Below are 18,644 nucleotides of genomic sequence, written 5' to 3' on the forward strand. Positions count from 1 at the left end.
GACCGCAAAACTTCCCGTGGGTAGGCTGCTTTTGAAGAAGATGAAGTAACAGGCACTACCTAAAACTTATTGTAAAGCAGCCAAAAAGGCCGACGCATGCAGCTTCCTGACACTCACTCTCATCACTTCACGGTCAACCCAGACTAGCTATAGTCCACAGCCACAAAACAAGCCCAACTACAAAAAAACTAGCGGTTTCTGAAACATGTAGCAGCAGAATGGGCAATCATGGCTAAATGTAAAGATGCCCATAGATATTAAACTTGATATGATAGAAAAAAACTGTTGACATATTTAAAATTAAAGACCCCTAATTACCAAAAACATCAACTGTCAAGCCTAACTTAGCAAAAAAAAAATTTTTTTGTTGACCAGTGTAATCATTTCCAGAAATAGGAGGAGGGGGGAGGGAAGTGAAGTAGCGCTTAACTAACAATTAAAGAAATAATCAGATAACATTTAATGAGGTTTAATCATAAACAGTATACATATATAATATTTTAATATTTAGAGAGATATCACACAGTTTACGTTGGTAATCAGAAAGTTGTTACAATACCCCCCAATACAATACGTACATAAAACGAAAGATGTTGCAAAAGTATGATTAAAGTATAAAAATTTACCTGTGCACATAGAAACTCTTATTTTTTGTGCATATTGTATTGATAGTAGAACTCGCATTACATTACATTTTACTCATTACAAGTTCTATAAATTGTAGATAAAAAAAATCTTCATTATAAATTTAAATAAAAACTAAACATTTGTTATTATACCTATGGTACTGCAATTCTTTGACTATTAATACGTTATACCAGATAAATGGTCAAAATAATATTTTCTAAGGATGAATTTTCTAACAGTTTACTGTGGCAGGAAAAAAAATTTGCTGTCATTATGTTAGACCACCTTAATACACACAAACACACACACAGACACACAGACACAGACACACACACACACACACACACACACACACACACACACACACACACACACACACACACACACACACACACACACACACACACACTCATACAATATAAAAAATGTATGCACAGAATTTATATAAATAAATAGTTTTTTATTTTACATTTAGCCATGTTAGATGTCTTTGAGGATGATGATCATTGTGAGACTGTAAAAAAAGCAGTAGAAAGTCACATAAACGATTACAAAGAAATATTTTATATTAACAATGGGTCTCAGTCTAATATTTATTGCAGTGCTAAACTACGTTTTCCTGCCACAACACAAGAAAGATTACTCGTTGGTACACTAAAAGGCAAGGTCTCATGTTTGGAAAGAAATGAATATATAGATGGTCAAAATGAGTTTCATAGTTGCCATGATATGCATGCTCGTGAAGTTTGTTTCTCTTATATTCCAGGTATATGAATACTTTTTCAACATTCAAAGAAATATGCAAAAATATATTTTAACTTGAACTATGTCTGTGTAAATAAGTATTTTTACTATTTTCAGGTGATGCAGAAATAATATCAATGGATTCTTTTTATCGCCACCAAAGTGTTAATAGAAGTAAATGCTTAGTTGTTGGAGTTACTCTTATACTTTTAAAGGTTCAAAATTTTTTAAGCACAATTTTATCTTAAACCTTAAATTAAAAACTTACTTCAGTTAAAAGTAAAGTACATAAAAAGATTAATAAAATAAACATTGAGGATATATTTTTAAAATGCTGCACACTTTAAAATTAAAAAAAAATATTGCTGTAATTTAATACATGTATATTGCTGTAATTTAATACATGTATATATTAATAACTGATAGATTTTGTTTAAAAGTTTTGTTTTAAAGTGCGGTTGTTTTTAAATTTTATGTTTTACTTTTAGCCTAGTGAATCCTCTACATATACTCCACAGCACTTTTTTAATATCTATATTGCATTAGAGCCTGGTACTGAGTTTGATCTTGATAAACTAGCCCGTATGTCAGTTTTATCCTCACTCAATTTGATTGAATCTTTATATTCAAAGAAGATGTTTCTTATATAATTATATTTTTATACTTAATTTTTTTAATATATGTTTTCGAAAAAAGCTAATATATCAAAGTTTGTGGAAATTTTCATTAATTGCACATTTAATTGTATATTATTATATTTTTTCAGAAATGTTAACTGCTGTTAATACTTTTTAGAAGTATGTCAACATCAACGTCTAGAATTTGCTCCATATCACTTGCATCATGCAGAGTATGGTTTAATTATAAGATACAAATTGAAATTTTCTTGATATAGTAAAGTAGATTTTGTAATTTTGTTAAGGCTTTCCTTTTTGCATATTGGATAACATTCAAATACATACATAACCACCATATGCTTTTCATAATTAAGTTAAAGTTTCAAATGTGCATGCAAAAAGTAACAATTTAATTTAATCAGCTTAACAAGATTCTACAAGCAAAAGCAGTTTCTCTGAATATTATTCAGTCCATGTTAAAAGTGAAAAAAGATTTACTCATTATTAGTTATTAAACAGTTATTCTAAATTTCAGAGGAATTCTAAATTACATATTAATATGTTGTTTTTTTTTTTTATTTCAGAGGGTTCCATTGACTTTTTTTGAGGGGGTAGGGGGGACAAAAAGTCTAGTGCTGTTGTTGATAACCATACTAACCAACACACTTATCTAACCTCTTTTTCAAAAGTATTTTAGTGAATGGCGTTTATGAAACTGTTTTTTTGTTGGGTGGAAGTGATGAAAAAATCCATTTATTTAAAGGCAATGTAAGTGATAAACTTCTTTACTGTTTTTTGTTATAAGAATATTATTTTTTAAACAAATATTAATTTTGCTATATGATTTTTTTTTCACATAAAATTAAAAAGTTTCTTATCTAATTAAGTGGTTGCTAATATAGGGGCTTTCATCTTAATTGATTCAATTTTTGTGTGTTAAATCTTTTAATTTACTCAGAACCAACAGTGCTTTGAAGAAGAACCTTGTGAAAATTATTTTCCTGAATTTAATGATATTCCTGGACGGTAAAAGGTCACTTTATTCCTTTGCTTTTTCAAACACAATCTTTTTTTATTTTTCCAATTTTACATGTAAAAGTTGATAACATGAAGTTGTAGCATAAAGTGAGTTTTTGTCTGTCAAAATTGGTAACAAAAATTATTTAATTGCAGTGTTATAATTTTTTACTACTGACACACTGAATTCTGGTGATTAGAAAGAATGACGAACAAGTAAAAGAAATAATATCTTGAAGTTTTGATTAATTTGCTAGTGTAATTTGGATGCATGTGAAGCACTGTGACAATTTTAAGCGTTTATCAGCATTTGGATGTGACAATGGTTTTTTAAAAGTTGCATATGCTGATTCTACAAATAATGGTGTGTAACATGTAATAAGTTATAATATATTTGAAATCTATTAAATGAAATCCATATTAGTTTTAAAAATCAGTTTTATTTACTTTATATACTTTACATATTTTTATTTACTTTTATATACTTTATCATTAATCAAATATTAGATCATTTTTATACAAATTAATTTTTTATTTTGGATTTAATTTAGAAATAGTTCAAATCTGGACACTGTCGATTGATGGACCAATAACTTCTGTTCGGTTGTTTACTCTAATCTCAGAAAAGGATTTGACTTCTGCTGCTGAAGAGACATCTAGTTTGAAAAATTTTTTGAAAGTTTTTTATTGTTAAGGTTTAACTTTAGAGAAAAAAAATCTTTTTTTCTCTAAAATTAAACCTTAACTGAGCTCTTTTTTTAATTTAGATTCGCTTCCACAGCTTTGTTCATCTAGTGATGTTAATTTACTTGTTACCAGTGCTATAGAAGTAGCTGTTGTTTATTTGTAATTAAGTTTTCTAAAACTTTTGTTCATTTATAGCTAATGGATTGATTTAGTACTTAGTATATTTGTTTAGCAATAAGCATTAAGTTTCATTTTTTATATTGTAGTCTTATATATATATCATTATATCTCTTATAGGAATATTGTAGAGAAAGGGCTTGATGAGATGGTTGTCCTTAACCAATCTGATCAGTTTGATAGTGTCACATGCTCTTGCGTAGCTGATCTTGATTGTGATGGAAATAATGAAATTATACTTGGAACATATGGTCAGGTATAAATTAATCAATGACTTAAATTTCAAGCAAAAACAATTTTTTTCCCGAAATATGAAAAAAAGGTTATTTGTTGGTTGTCAAGTCTTTCAAAGTTTTAAATGAAAAAAATTATAGTTAATACTGAAACAGCGTAAAAAAGGTTTAGGAAATTTTGAACAAAATTTAAATGGATTTAAGTTTGCTTTGATATAATTTGTTATAATGACCATTTTTCGAAGAATTTAATTATTTGAATTTTCATTTAAAAAAACAATTTAGTGTCAATAAAAATTTTTCCAAATAAATTGTAAATTATCATTCCCCAATTGATTAGTAATTAATCTGATAATTAAGTAATTTCACGTAAATTTGCATAGGTAAATATATAGAGTTGTTTCCATAATTATAAAATGAACTTTGAAGATCCAGCTGCTGAACTGATGATTTTATTAAAGATTTAGTTGCCTTATTAAGTTGTAAATTTTATATAATCAAAGGTATGTTAACACTGTCTGTAAATTTCAGAGTTATTACTTACAATAATTCCCAAGAAAAATTTTTGTAGGTATGAATATATCTATATGGTAGAATAACTAACATAAATAACCAAGAGTGATATTCAGTATTTATAATTTTGATGAAAAACAACATCAATTAACAAATTTCAACAAGGATATATTTTCTTTTAACATAAACTTGTTCTAAATTATGTAAGACACCTTCAATAACAGCACGCCACCTGATCTTTGAAGATTGGTGGTGTGCTGTTGTTGTTTATTCGTTGGCTAGACTTACAGCGGCAATATTTCTTTGTTTTGAAAACGGAACTCCGATGATGCAAATAATGCAAGCCGCTGTAGGTATCGGTGACGCGAGTGAGATTGTTTACTATTCTTATATATACACAGTTGTCAATTAAGTCTATAGGCCTATATAAGTTTATCTGTTGTCTGAAAAGTTATTGAAATGTTCATCAAAAACAAAATTCACCTGCATATTTACAAAAGTAATCTAATTTCAAACAATTAGCATGGCTTCCTAAGCCAAAAAATCTTAGACAACGAACCTCTTAGAAATTTTCAATATTATCTCAAAATCACTCTCTCATCAGATGATGTTATCTGCTTTTGATGACCCCAGATGATGTTATCTACTTAAACTTTGCCATAACTTTCAATTCTGTGATCACACAGAAGACTTCTGATCGAACTTGAATCTCTTGGTGTTAAAGATAAACTTCTCAAAAAGGGTTAAAGCTTGAATCAGAGAAAATAAAGATTTCAAATTTATGTTGCATGTATGAATTGGTCTGATGTTTTAGTGGCATTTTTCGAAGTCTAACACTTGGGGCCCTGCTGCTAGTTATCTGTATCAATGATCTAACAGATTTTTCCTCACTGAGTGAATTATTAGCTGATGACTCTAAACTACACACATGCACACGTATATATACATAAACACATTACATACACATGATAGCCCAGGAAAACAGTTTGGCTCAACTTGTTATACAGCTAAACCAACGTAAGGGAATAAAAACATTTGTCAAAAATGTTGTTTCATACAGTATTTTCTCACTATTAGCAATAATACTCAAACAATTTTCAGGAAGATCACTTTCAAGTGAGGCCGTGCAGGGGTATATACATTTAGCGAAAAAAATTTAGTTATTTTATCTAACTAGATATCTAGTTAAATTAACAAAGTTATTTTCCGCAAAGGTTTCTTATATATATGAAATTTGTCATTTCTTAAATTAGGACTTTCTTAAAGCATAGGACTTTGTTAGGTCAGACCATGGTATGTTTATAATTTGATTTTTATTTTGATAAAAATATGCCTTGAAAAAATACTTAAATATTTTTCTTCCAGGAGCTCCTGATCTACAAATGGAATCTTTCGGAAAGGTTTTCCAGTAAAAAACTTTTGTTTGATTTGACGTGGCGCAAGGAGTTTCCAAAACCGTTAATATCGATGCATTGTTTGGACATCATAGGCGATGGCATGCAGGAGTTGGTTGTCGTTTCACTGACTGGTGTACATATTTTACAGGTTTTTTACTTTTTAGTTTTTTAAACGCGAAATATTTTTTCGTTTGGCGCTGGATTCGTTTAAAGCTTTTATTTGATAAAGTTGACTTTAAAACTGTTTAAAAATAAAACTCGCGGTTTTAAAACTTGGCGTTGTAAAATTAAAATAAAACTGTGCTAATTAAAATTTACAATTTTTTTCTACTACTGATATTAATTCATACTAAGTGTAACGCGAGAGGTTGATAAAGGGCATGACATGTTTGTCACGCCTTTTGCTGTTATGAAAATATACTTTTTTAGCACGAAGTTGAAAGTGCCGCCAATAAACTATTAGAAAAAATTATTCGCACGCATCCAGATAAACTTACGCTTCACTTTGTTGAAAAAGAAAAATACAAGCCAGAAGATATTTCTTAACTGCTTTAAACAATGGAGTATAGCAGCATTAAATGATGAGGGACCTACAAAGCTAATTATGAACAACAGAATCTGGTTTCTCTCAAACATAAAATTATCAGGCAATTATCAAATTTGCAAATATTTCAGTTTTTTTTTTCGTACTTGTAAACACGCCATGGCCTACTTAAATACACGGCCTTCTTTACTGCTTAAATCGAAAAAAAATAGAAGGCCAGTTTAAAAATCGTATATTCGGCCGGATGGACAAACTTTCTCAAATTAATTTTGATTATCGCGCTATAAATTTTCAGTATGTATATCTGGCACAGGATAAAAAATTTTACTTTAGCTAGCTAAATCTTAACTGCTAAATTTCAATAAACTTAATTGTGAATACTTAATTGTGGCTTCTTTTTAGTATAAGATAATGGTTGCACCTCTAATTATTTCTGTTGTAAAGTAGTCTCAGTTTTTTGTTTTCCAAACTACAATGATTTGAGAAAGATATGAGTTATATTTTGCAATAGAAATTTTGGGACTGTCAAGTTCTGTGCATGAAATAAAAATATACAAATTCTCAAAAATAAGCTTCAAAAGTATAAAAAACTCTAACACAAACTGATTAAAAGTGAAACAAAATATTTTCATTTTTCTCTCTGTCTTTTTTTAAATGCAACTATGTTATCTGCAACAATTGAATCCCCGACTCTCTTTCTGGTGTTATTAAAATAAATATTTGAAATAACAGTGTGTATAATTTCTTTTCCATGACTTTGATGGTTTGAACATAAAAATGGTTGATACCCTTCTCTACTGCCAAGAACTAACTTTGCTGCTTTACGGTGTTGCATTTGAGACTGATAAATAACATCAAAAATGTGATCTAGCATAGCAAAACTGTCACAGACATATTCTAAAAGCAGTACTGATGGAGTTGTTAGCCCACCTCTGGATAATATATTTAAATAATTATAATCATTTAACTCCTGTTGACAATTTTGAGTACAAAGCAATTTGCAACATACTCCAAACTTCTTAATCAATTTTTTGGCAATAAAACCAGCAATATAACTGGCAACTTCACGAGAATCATCCGATAAAGTCACACAATCAAAATCTCTTTCTTTAATCTGCTCCATTAAGGATCTAACATGTTCCATATCTTTATCAGCATTGATATCATTTTCAAAAATGTCAATTCCTTCTTTTATCAAACTTTTTATTTGGATTATACTCTCACTATAAATGACATCTTTCAAACTGACAAGGAATCTGCCACCGCTCATTTGACGGTATTGTCCATATCTTCTTTCTAAGGGATCACTTTGAAAACGAGCAGTCAATATAAATTTGTACTTATCTTCCAGCAGATCTTCAATTAATGAAGCATGACATAATAAAGTTCTTTGCAGTGCTGATGATGTTTGGGGAGATAATGTATATTTCTCAAAATTTGGAATTTTTGTGTTTTTCCATTTGTTTAACCAGTCAGCAAAAGCTCGAAAAAACTCAGGTTTTTTATCATTTATAATAGCAGCATTACCAAGAAAATTATTAGAAAACTGATTTTTTGAATTTGTAATTGTCCACCATTTATTGAATAGAGTTAAGAATGATGCAATATCTAAACGGTCAGGAAAATATGAAATTATTGCTGCTGCTGTAGTTTCATGGAAGATACCTAAGGCAACACTGACATTTTGCTTCCATTTTCCAGGATGGACAACTTTGTTATTTATATTTGGTGCTTTTTTTAAACTTGCATCCAACAGACTGTCCTTTTCTAATAAATCATGAAATATTTTCCATGATATTTCTCCTGATTGAGCATGAATTTCATCTTTGAAAGCTGAAAAATTAAATTCTGGAAAAATTAATCTTTTTTTATTAAGTAAGTTGTTTCGAATATTTTTAATCAGATGCACTGTGTCAAAGAATAAGTAAACTTTTTGTGATAGTACATTAATAAACAAACCATCTTTTTTTTCACCATGCGTATCAAGTAATTTTGTAAAAGAAGAAACATTTGAAGCGTGATTGTCACAAACAACACCTCGAACATTAAAATTATTTTTTATTAAAAATTGAATCAGGTTAAGAATTTCAGACTTTAACCAGTCACTGTTCAATTTTACAATTGGAATTGCTTTGACAATACAGGAGATACTTTCTTTCAAACCAACTACCATGAAAGAGACAATGCTTCTATAACATTCATTTTCCTCACTAATCCCAATAACATTGCCACCAGAATATTCAGCACATTGTTGCAAATACATTTCATCAAAAATTATTATAAGATCTTTCGATAAGTTCCCATTTTCATGTAGCAACTTCAAAACTTTCATAGAATCTATTTCACCTGATTTAAGCTTGCCTAACAAAGATATAGATGGGAGTGGGAATTCCTTCAGCAGTAAATGATAAGTTTGCAGTGAAGTGTACCGCAACATTAATGCAAATTGAAGAACATTTGAAGAATAAATTTGTTTTTTTTTTATTTGGTGACTTTTGAGTTCTTCAAGAATAGAAGACAACTTTTCTTTTTCTGTACTAAAATGTGAATTGAGATTTTCCAGCATACTCCTTCTTTTTAACATACATTGGTGGGTTACTCTGAACCATGATGGTAAGGAAACTGGAAGATTTTTATAAAAAAGTTGGACATGTAAATTTTTGTCGATACGAATAGACTCAGCAACTTCAGGTATGTGTAGTTCATTTTGAATAATTCTATGGAACACAACACAATCATCAAATTTTGAAAATAAATATCCTGCTGGTGAATCAGCAGCTGAAAGGGAATCAACATCTTTAATAATATCTTTTAATAAAAATTTCTGATATTCATCTTCTTGAAATATTCTTTTAGCTGGTGATTTTCTTGGTCCAGATATAACTGGAAGAGAAGCAGTTGCTATGCTAGCAGGGTATATTGTAGGAACAGGCTTTAGGTTATACAGCAAACGAAATCGTTTTTCTGATGCTCCTTTATGTACAAACTTTTTCTCAAAGTGTTTTAAACAGATCACAGATGATTTTGTGACAGTCCAGAAATTTCTATTTACAAATCTAATCCATAACTTTCTTAAATCATCATCTTTTGGAAAACTGAAAACTGGAACTACTTCACCACCTAGATAATTGGAGGTACAACCAACAACACAGCATTTATTAACCATAATTACTATCTATTTATAAAAAGAAGCTATAATCAAGTATATGAGGTTTAGTTGATGTGAAGATATAGAAAACGCTGAAGTTTTTATCCTATGCCGGATATACTTATTTAAAATTTATAGCGCAACAATTAAAATATGTTAAGAAAGTTTGTCCATCCTACAGAATATACGTTTTTTAAACTGGCCTTCTATTTTTTTTCGATTTAAGCAGAAAAGAAGGCCGTGTATTTAAGTTCTTTTGTCATGACAACTTAATCTAAGAAAGTCGTGTTAGCATTGTATGTGTATGTTATATATTTTGTAATTTTCGCGTATGACTTTCATCCATTTACACTGTCACGATATATTGACAAAATTATGTCATTAATTTGTTAAAGTCAGCGAGATAAGCTCGAGAGTGGAGTAATGTAGTTATTTGCCATGTTAAGATCAGAAATGGAGTTTTCTTGCATGCTTTATTTGTAAATAGCTCAACGAGTTTCTTCGGGTTGTTTCTTTTTAAATTGCTACGACTAAGAAAAACATATAACAGCTTATCTTATTATTAATCTAAACTAATTTATGATTTAATATTTTCATTCTAATGTATCTATTTTCATTTAGCAAAAAAAAATAAGAACATCTTGTAACTTAAATGTTATTTGACTGCAATTTTTCATAGTTTTTTTTAATAGCAAAAGAGATGCTTTTAGCCACAAAACGTTTTGTATGAGCTTCAGTTTTTAGCCAGCTTCTGATGGTTAAGCTGGTTATTGTTTTTAACGTTCATATGACAATTGAATGCTTGATTAAAAATTACTTATGTAAACAGTGTCTTTTCGTTAAATACCTATAAATTGCGCTAAAGGTTTGACAGCACAACAACCGTTTTATCGACTTTGAACTTGTTAATGAAAATTAACGATGTCTTACTCGTGGGTTCAAGCTGCTATAATTACCTGTTTATTTGGGTTTTTCAAGGAGATGAAGCCATCCGCATCATTTATGACCCCATATTTGAATAGTACATACAAGCACATTAATGTAAAAGACATCAACGATCGAATTTATCCGGTTCGAACGTATGCCGAATTGATTTTTTTAGTTGTAGTATTCTTATCAACTGATTTGCTGAGATATAAGTCGTTTATTATATTAGAATCGTTGGCTAGACTTACAGCGGCAATATTTCTTTGTTTTGAAAACGGAATTCCGATGATGCAAATAATGCAAACCGCTGTAGGTATCGGTGACGCGAGTGAGATTGTTTACTATTCTTATATATACACAGTTGTCAATGAAGTCTATTTTCAAAAAGTCACTGTTTATACCAGAGCAGCGGTTTTGTTTGGTCGGGGCATGGCTGATGTTCTTGGACAATCATTAATATCCACCAAGACCACAAGTTACCTTGTTTTAAATTACATATCGTTAGGTAGTATTTCATGTGCCGTGATGATATCTTTGACTTTACCAAATCCTAAAAAAGATATTTTCGTAAACAAGCCACCTAGCTATATCGACCAAGTAGTTGAAAACTTAGATGGTGGGTTAACTGAAAGTATCACTCCGAATCATCAGCATATTGATGCTGGGAACTCTGAGCCAAGCAGCAGGTTGTCCTGCTGTCGTTTTTGGAAGCTCAAAACATCAAAACTATATCAAGAATTTAAAAGATCTTTTCAACATAGAGAACTTCTGATATGGTCTGTATGGTGGGCGCTCTCAGAGTGCGGAAGTTCTCACGTAGAAAACTACGTTATGAATCTTTGGGCTGTAATCGGTTCAGATAAAGAAGTCTATAACGGTGCAGTATTCGCGATCGGTACATTAACAGGAGGATTTATGATTGTTTTATTTCAATTTTTTAAGAGTGTCCGCTGGAAAAACACGGCTGAAGTTCTTATAAGTACAGTTTCCATACTAATGGCTGCGCTTCTGTTTGTGATGGCCCGTACAACCGTAATTTGGGTGGCCTATCTTTGTCATATACTTTTTCGAACTCTACACGTGCTTACTTTAACTATTTCCAGGTATTGTGAATTAGATTTTTTTTTAGCTTTGTTCATTTCTTTTATGTTGAGTTTTAGACCCATTTTAACTTTTTGTGAAGCTTTCAAGTAGCCGTCAATGTGGAAACAAGTGGCTATGGATTGATTTTTGCATTCAATACTCTTATTGCAAAAGCTCTTGAAAGTCTTCTAACCCTAATTGTTGTTGATAAAAGGGGTCTGGACTTGACCCAGAGAACGCAGGTAACATTTCTAGCTCAATATTTTAATGCTGAATTTACTTCTTAACATCCAATGCGGTTGAATTTTTTTCTGTTTGCTTGTCACCGGCAAATTCTCTTCTATAAATTTCCCATCATTTTTTAAATCACGTGGAAAGTTTATATTAATAAAACTGATCGTTTATATATGCGTACCTACGTGTATGTGTATTTAAAAAGCTTGAATTGTGAAGTTGTATTTTTTAAACATTTTATTTGTTTTAGAAGCTGATAAAAAAATTTCTTTTTACCTTATTAAGTCAAGTGCTTTGTAAGATTTTTTTATAGTTCACCGTTTACGCGTCTTATTTCGGAGTAATTGGGGTGGCGTTTCTAAGCAGACCATGTTTAAGACTTTGTCGTCGAGTTGCTTTACGCATGTCAGCAAATGATACAAGAAGGTTATTGTTTCCTGAATAAAAATATTTTATCTAAATGTCCTTCGTTAATTTTTGTAAGTAAGTATTGACAAGAATGTTAAAAACTGAAACGATTTTTTAATTGTAAATATAGATTGAATATTTTAAGAGGTGAATTTAGACACTTAGCAATATTTTTTTAGGGCAAACTGACCAATATCTGGCCACATTGCTGATGCCAGCCAAAAGACATATTTCAGATATTTTTCAGATGCCAGCCAAAAGACATATTTCTGGCTGCTTCTTACTTAAATCTCGCCATCGGCTAGATTTATAGATTTAGGCATAATTTCTTTTATAAATTACGTCCTTTAAACAAAACAAAAAAAAATTATATATATATAAATTTATGTTCTAGTTTCTTGCTTATGTAACATATATATTTTATAAGCAAGAAACAAGAACACCAGTATTCAAGTTAAAATAAAAACAACAAAATAAAAACAACAAAATAATTAAATTGTTCACATTTATTATTTTGTTGTTTTTATTATTTTAGAATATATATATATATATATATATATATATATATATATATATATATATATATATATATATATATATATATATATATATATATATATATATATATTCTACAGTTTGGAGCTTTTATGCCTTTCTTTCTTCTGTTGTTTTTTTTTAAGTTAACTTAACGTTTTCTTTTTTTTTTTTTTTTTTTCTTAGAATAATTTTTTTTTTTGAACTTCTTCATGTTTGTTATGCAGTGCTTCCAGTGCTTCCAGTGCTTCTTGAGATGTAAGCAAAAATACTTTTGTTTGCGTTTTTTAAATTATTTGAGTAGAATAAGTTAAAAGATAAGAACCAGTAGAATCCTGAAAAGGATTGATTTTTAGGTGGAAAGTTTTGATAGACACTTGCACCTTTTATTTCTATTTCGTTCATGGCACCCTGTTGAGTATTAATATTACCTGTTGCTATATTTTTACTGAGAATGGATAAGGAAGAGCGTGTGTATGGTCAAAATTTCATATTAAAGAATGATTCGTTGCTAAAGATGTTGTAATAGAAAAGTCAATATCTGCTTCAATTGATTGATTCAATTGATAAATATTGCATTCTGCTGTTTCACAGTGTTCATTAGATGCTTGAAGTAGGTCACCTAAATTATTTGACAGGTTCTCATTGTTTTGATGATTGGTTTCTATGTATAAAGAATTAGGCATGTAAGTTTCTGGTGGAATCATATTTAGATCATATGGATAAATTCCAAAAGCTCGAAAACAAGATAAAATATTATTTTGGGTAACAGATTCGATCCAGGCCTGCTTACTCAATCCTCAAAAACTTTCTATTGAAACTAATGTTCTAGAAAAATTACTAATCGAATTTTCACATGCTTTTCTGTAAACTCTCTTTAGTAGGCCAGTTACTGTTCGATCACAAGGCTGAAGTCAGTTAGAAGTTTGAGCTGGCAATTCAACAAAATGTATTTTGTTTGCCACAGCTGCATACAATAACTCTATAAAGTTGTGTGAGTCATGGTCATTTAAAATAAGTAATTGAGATCTGTCAGAATGTTTGGGAGAAATGATTTGGTAAACCAGAGAAATTTAATTCCCTGCTTAATCCAGCCATTGTCATGTGCTTCCTTCAGGTGCATTTTCAATTTGAAAGTTGTAGAGTAACCTTTTTTTTTTCCTTTAACTATAAAATGTGGTGGAAGAGAGTTACCCTCTACACTGACACAAGCCATAACAGTGATTGTTTCAAATATTTTACTCCTTTTTTAACAATTATTTTCCCAGGGCGATAATCAAACTGCATTCCAGTCTCATCCTTATTCCATATGCTCTGTAGTTTATTTTTATTTATAATTTATTTATAGTTTATTAATTAACCTCTTTTCCATTAAAACATTTTTAAGAGTAGAAAAGCGTGTTGAAACTTTACAAGCATTCATATCTAACAGCAGCTGTAACTTCTGGTTGACGTAAAGTTACATACATACACACATACATACATACATACATACATACATACATACATACATACATACATACATACATACATACATACATACATACATACATACATACATACATACATACATACATACATACATATATACATACATATATACGTACATACGTACATACATCAAGTATTGAGTTTACGAAGGCAAAAAATTATTCCAGTATGTTTTCAAAGCATCAGCAAATCTATATATTTTTTAAATGCACATTTAAAAATTATAAAGTTAAAATATTTTATTTCATAACAGACCAATAGACCTACTACGTTAAAGCATTTAGAGCTTCTGAAAATTGGCCAGATTTTGGACGCGGCCAGATACGCGGTCAGTTTGCCCTGATATTAGGAAAAAAAAAATTTTTTATCCTTTCGATCGGCAAATTTGTTTTTTAAGAATGTGGTAGATACTCGGCGGACAATCACACAATCAATCGATCGATTAATCTTTTAATTAGTGCATTTTCATTTGTTAATGTGTAATAATTAAGCTGCACCAATTGTTCAATTAGTACAACTTTAAGTGGATAATTTTCATAAAAGTAATGCACAATTTTTGTTATCTAAATTTTTCAATGAATAGATCTTTCTTTTTTTTTTCTTTGCTTGGTACGATTTTCAGTAATTTTACGTTTAATTGTAAACTGGTGAGAATTGAAGAATTAATCTTCTAAGTTATCTTAGAAGATATCCCCTCCACCGTGCGTTCTTGAATTTTAATTATAACTACAACTTGTTTGTTGCTGTCTTTAACTTTTAATACTACATTATATAAACTTGTTTGTTGCTGTAATATTTCCCAGCAGGCACGGTATTCTCAAATAAATTCAAACGGTTTTTTATTGTTCTACAATTTGATTTTTTTCCATGTTCGTGTGACTAACTTGCGATTCATAATGGATTCAAATACGTGGCGATATCAAATCATTAGTCGGCACATTAGAAAAAAGACTTTCTTTAGATGAAAAGGTTCAGTTTTTAAAACTCCCCAGTCGGCAAACAGCGTTGAAATAACGTTAAATTAACATTGAAACCTAACGTTGAATTTATGTTTATGCAACGTTTAGAATGAAAGTTTTTTTCAACGTTGATTTATCAACGTTAATTTAACGTTCGGTTCAAACGTTACATCAACGTTCAATCGACGCAAAATACGTTATAAGAACGTTGAATTTACGTTGAAACAACGTTTAGAATGATTTTCAACGTTGATTTATCAACGATAAATCAATCTTCAATTGACTCAATTAATTGTGTTTATTGGGCTATCAATGTATATTAAGCGTATAAAATATACTCATAGTGTACAGTTAGATTATTTTTAGTCAAGTTTAGTTAGACATATATTAGTAAAGAAAAAGATAACATTTGTTTATGATATATTTAAGTATTACATATATTTACATATATTTGAATAAAATCTATACAAATTTCTTTTCTTTACCGCCACCTTTTCAAAATGGAGCGTATTTTAGGAAGTCAGACAATATTCCATTAATCAAAGTTTCTGTTGCTCCCTCGTATTTAATAGTAGAAGCTGTAAAAAAAAGAAAATTTTTAAAAAGCATTTTTTTCCACCTTTGCCTTTCATATTCATGGAGGCCATAAAATTGTTTGAAAATATTCTAAATTTTTAAAAGATAATGTAACTGTAAAATGATTATTAATAAATAATAATTTTTCAAATATTTAATTTGAATTTATTATGAAATAACTTTTTTCTAAAATTATTAAACAAATATTTTTTGTAAAAAGTAATTATGAATGAGATAAGAGCTATCAGTTAATTACCTCAGCATAATTTTGTGTATTCTATCTTTTGAAGATGTTCCACCAATTAATTGTAGCTGATTTACCTACAAAAAACAAAGTAAATCTAACATTATGGTTTGGGTCAAATATGATATCAAAACATTGAACTATTTCAGATTTCCAAGACAAATTTTAATAAAGTGATCCAGATTTTTTCTAGGAAAAATTCCAAATTCCAAGTATTTTCCAGGACAATTTTTTTCCTATAAAATTCCAGGATTTTTTAATGTTTTCAAGGACCGTGGTCCATCTTAGTTATGCTTTTTTAAACTAAAGGGTAATGTTAAATAACTAAATAACTATTTAACAAAGTACTTATTATAACTCACCCACGATGAGCGCACTTTTTCATCATCTAATGCTTTATCCACTTCAGTGAACTCCACTTCTGATGAAATAACCCTTATTTGGCTTACAAATTCACTATTAGAAGCAGGCTCAGTCACTCTGTTTTGATTTCACATCTCATTTCTTATATTGGTAAGTAGATACAACACTCTCTTTTATAACTCTACAAATTTTATTAAGTTTTACAAAATAATTTTAGTATTTGCATAGTAAAGAAATTCCTAAGTTTTTAAATTTTTTAAATCTTATATGAATTTTATATTTCTACAAAAAAAGTAAATTTAAATAAAAATTTACTTTAAAATATAAAATATCATACTGCCTTCAGACATTGGAAACTTTTTCAACTTTATCTTATTTCTGTAGTTTATTTCTATTTTTCTTAACTTTATTAAGAAGGTAAATTGTTTTTAAGTAATTTCTTTATACAAATTGAACTTAAAACACATAGATTAAAAAAGCTCTTTGTCAACACTTTGCATCACAATCAGTTGAATATTACACTTAAAATTATAATTGTATCTTTTTTTAAAATAACACAATGGTATTTTAAATTAATTAGATAAATTTCATGAGACAATAACCTATATATTGAATTGATATCTTCTTGGAAAAACCTTTGGCAAGGTGAGTTTAGGTTCTTTCCATACACATCAACTTTTGGCTCTAAAGTTATAAATTAAAAGTAAAATTAAGTTACGCAAACCATTAAAATATATATTTCATAAATGCAACGACATGATAACATGTCATTGTATATATGAAATTATATATACAATGTATATATGACTTCTTAATAAACTTTATATATATATATATGTGTGTGTGTGTGTGTGTGTGTGTGTGTGTGTGTGTGTGTGTGTGTGTGTGTGTGTGTGTGTGTGTGTGTGTGTGTGTGTGTGTATACATTTACCTCTAGATTTAGTCTATGAACTACTGGAGGTCAGGTGCATTGACAATTCATCCAAATCTTTGATAACTGAACCTGTAAATACAGTTAGTGTTTTATAGTATAAATTATGATAACTCAGGTATTTTTATTTTCAGGTATAAAAACTGAAATTTATATAATTCCAGCATATAAACCAATGCCTAATTGGAAAATAACCAGGAAATTCTCTTTGTTTATATTTTCTTTTTCAAAGAAAATTAACATCCTCATTGTCACTTTTTTCTTCTGTGGTTGTGAACTCAAAATTTTCACAACCCTGTTTGCTTTCTGTGGAAATGAAAAAGTTATAATAGCTCTTCTTCTTAGCCCATTGATTAAAAAAAAAATAACTCTAAGAAATAGATGTAATATCTGAAGAGAAGTTAACTTTCGTTAATGCAAACTTTTCCGATTCCGTGTCATACTAAAAGATTATTTCACTTACTGAACAACGTTTAAATAGTAACGTTATTTTAACGTTGCAATTTGGTTAACCAACGTTGAAACAACGCTTCAACCAAATATCAACGTTGAAACAGCGTGAAGATGCCGGCTGGGTCACGATGTATTCAAGATATAGAAAATGGCAGGCAAATGGTTACGAAAACGTAAAAAACATTCGAGATAAATGTAAACTGTTTCGTAAAAAGTCTAGGTGTATTTTTTTGGGGTGCATGTAAAGAAAAATAATATAAATTGAAAACAACAATTCTACCTAATAATTAAGAAGCCAATTAATGGATATCTTTCAAAAACAGCAAAAGAAAAAATAAATATCTGTCCTAGAAAAAACTCTAGGCCCTACCACTTTCGCATGGTTTTTCGGGTGCAGCCACCTGTACAGGAGTCACGAAACAGTTTTGCATATCGTTTGCAAAACGTTGCATATCGCAAGCAAAACGCGTAAGTCCAAAAACTAAATTTTGCATGACATTCAAAAAACTTTTTATTTTGTCAATTTCATGTAATCAGCTATAAATCTTTGTGAATTCAATAATCTTGTAACATACAATTTCTAATACATATTTATGCAATTTTTTATAATTTAGACGTTATTTTGTAAATCTTGGACATAAATGATTTCCCTAAATTACTTTGACTTTAAGTGGTTTACTTGCGACAACGACGTACAGTGAGTCAAAATCCAAAAAAAACTCGCAAAAAACCCCCAA

General features: G+C 29.5%; 2 protein-coding genes and 1 pseudogene across 7 annotated transcripts; 2 read left to right on the forward strand and 1 right to left on the reverse strand.

Moving 5' to 3' along the window:
- Position 1: 1 nt before the first annotated feature.
- On the forward strand, positions 2-10,173 carry LOC145182763 (KICSTOR complex protein kaptin-like). 5 transcript variants are annotated; one of them, XM_090086467.1, is made up of 14 exons: positions 2-238; positions 1,103-1,393; positions 1,489-1,586; positions 1,860-1,953; positions 2,167-2,221; positions 2,678-2,756; positions 2,947-3,014; positions 3,263-3,369; positions 3,557-3,664; positions 3,773-3,851; positions 3,990-4,125; positions 5,981-6,160; positions 6,442-6,712; positions 9,956-10,173. In XM_090086467.1, exons 1-13 carry the CDS (start codon positions 229-231, stop codon positions 6,556-6,558), a joined length of 1,422 nt encoding a protein of 473 aa, XP_089942593.1. In that variant the 5' UTR covers positions 2-228; the 3' UTR covers positions 6,559-6,712; positions 9,956-10,173. The 5 variants fall into 5 exon arrangements, with proteins under 5 accessions (XP_089942593.1, XP_089942595.1, XP_089942596.1 ...); XM_090086468.1 differs by lacking the exon at positions 2-238 and adding an exon at positions 384-467; XM_090086469.1 differs by lacking the exon at positions 9,956-10,173 and having other exon boundaries at positions 23-238; positions 2,947-3,021; positions 6,442-6,679.
- Positions 10,174-10,328: 155 nt separating this feature from the next.
- On the forward strand, positions 10,329-12,810 carry LOC145182764 (thiamine transporter 1-like). Of its 2 annotated transcripts, XM_090086472.1 has the most exons (4): positions 10,329-11,734; positions 11,815-11,956; positions 12,262-12,374; positions 12,536-12,810. In XM_090086472.1, the coding sequence occupies exons 1-4, from the start codon at positions 10,626-10,628 to the stop codon at positions 12,543-12,545; spliced, it is 1,374 nt and encodes a 457-aa protein (XP_089942598.1). In that variant the 5' UTR covers positions 10,329-10,625; the 3' UTR covers positions 12,546-12,810. The 2 variants fall into 2 exon arrangements, with proteins under 2 accessions (XP_089942598.1, XP_079914124.2); XM_080057998.2 differs by lacking the exon at positions 12,536-12,810 and having other exon boundaries at positions 12,262-12,514.
- A 2,992-nt stretch (positions 12,811-15,802) lies between these two features.
- Positions 15,803-17,524, reverse strand: LOC149889553 (uncharacterized; annotated as a pseudogene).
- Positions 17,525-18,644: the final 1,120 nt, after the last annotated feature.

This window comes from Hydra viridissima, unplaced genomic scaffold, assembly GCF_058129835.1.
Source record: "Hydra viridissima isolate aposymbiotic clone 2 unplaced genomic scaffold, HvirCarnegie_v1 scaffold_4, whole genome shotgun sequence".
Taxonomy (NCBI): Eukaryota; Metazoa; Cnidaria; class Hydrozoa; order Anthoathecata; family Hydridae; genus Hydra; species Hydra viridissima.

What these genes read in the sequence shown, in the direction of transcription:
- LOC145182763 (XM_090086467.1), top strand. An exon ending in TTTAATGATATTCCTGGACG is followed by an intron (nt 3,015 to 3,262) that starts GTAAAAGGTCAC and finishes TTAATTTGCTAG; the next exon opens with TGTAATTTGGATGCATGTGA. An exon ending in TGCTGCTGAAGAGACATCTA is followed by an intron (nt 3,665 to 3,772) that starts GTTTGAAAAATT and finishes TTTTTAATTTAG; the next exon opens with ATTCGCTTCCACAGCTTTGT.
- LOC145182764 (XM_080057998.2), top strand. Translation starts at nt 10,626, where the DNA reads ATGTCTTACTCGTGGGTTCAAGCTGCTATAATTACCTGTTTATTTGGG. An exon ending in CTTACTTTAACTATTTCCAG is followed by an intron (nt 11,735 to 11,814) that starts GTATTGTGAATT and finishes CTTTTTGTGAAG; the next exon opens with CTTTCAAGTAGCCGTCAATG. An exon ending in ACTTGACCCAGAGAACGCAG is followed by an intron (nt 11,957 to 12,261) that starts GTAACATTTCTA and finishes ATTTTTTTATAG; the next exon opens with TTCACCGTTTACGCGTCTTA.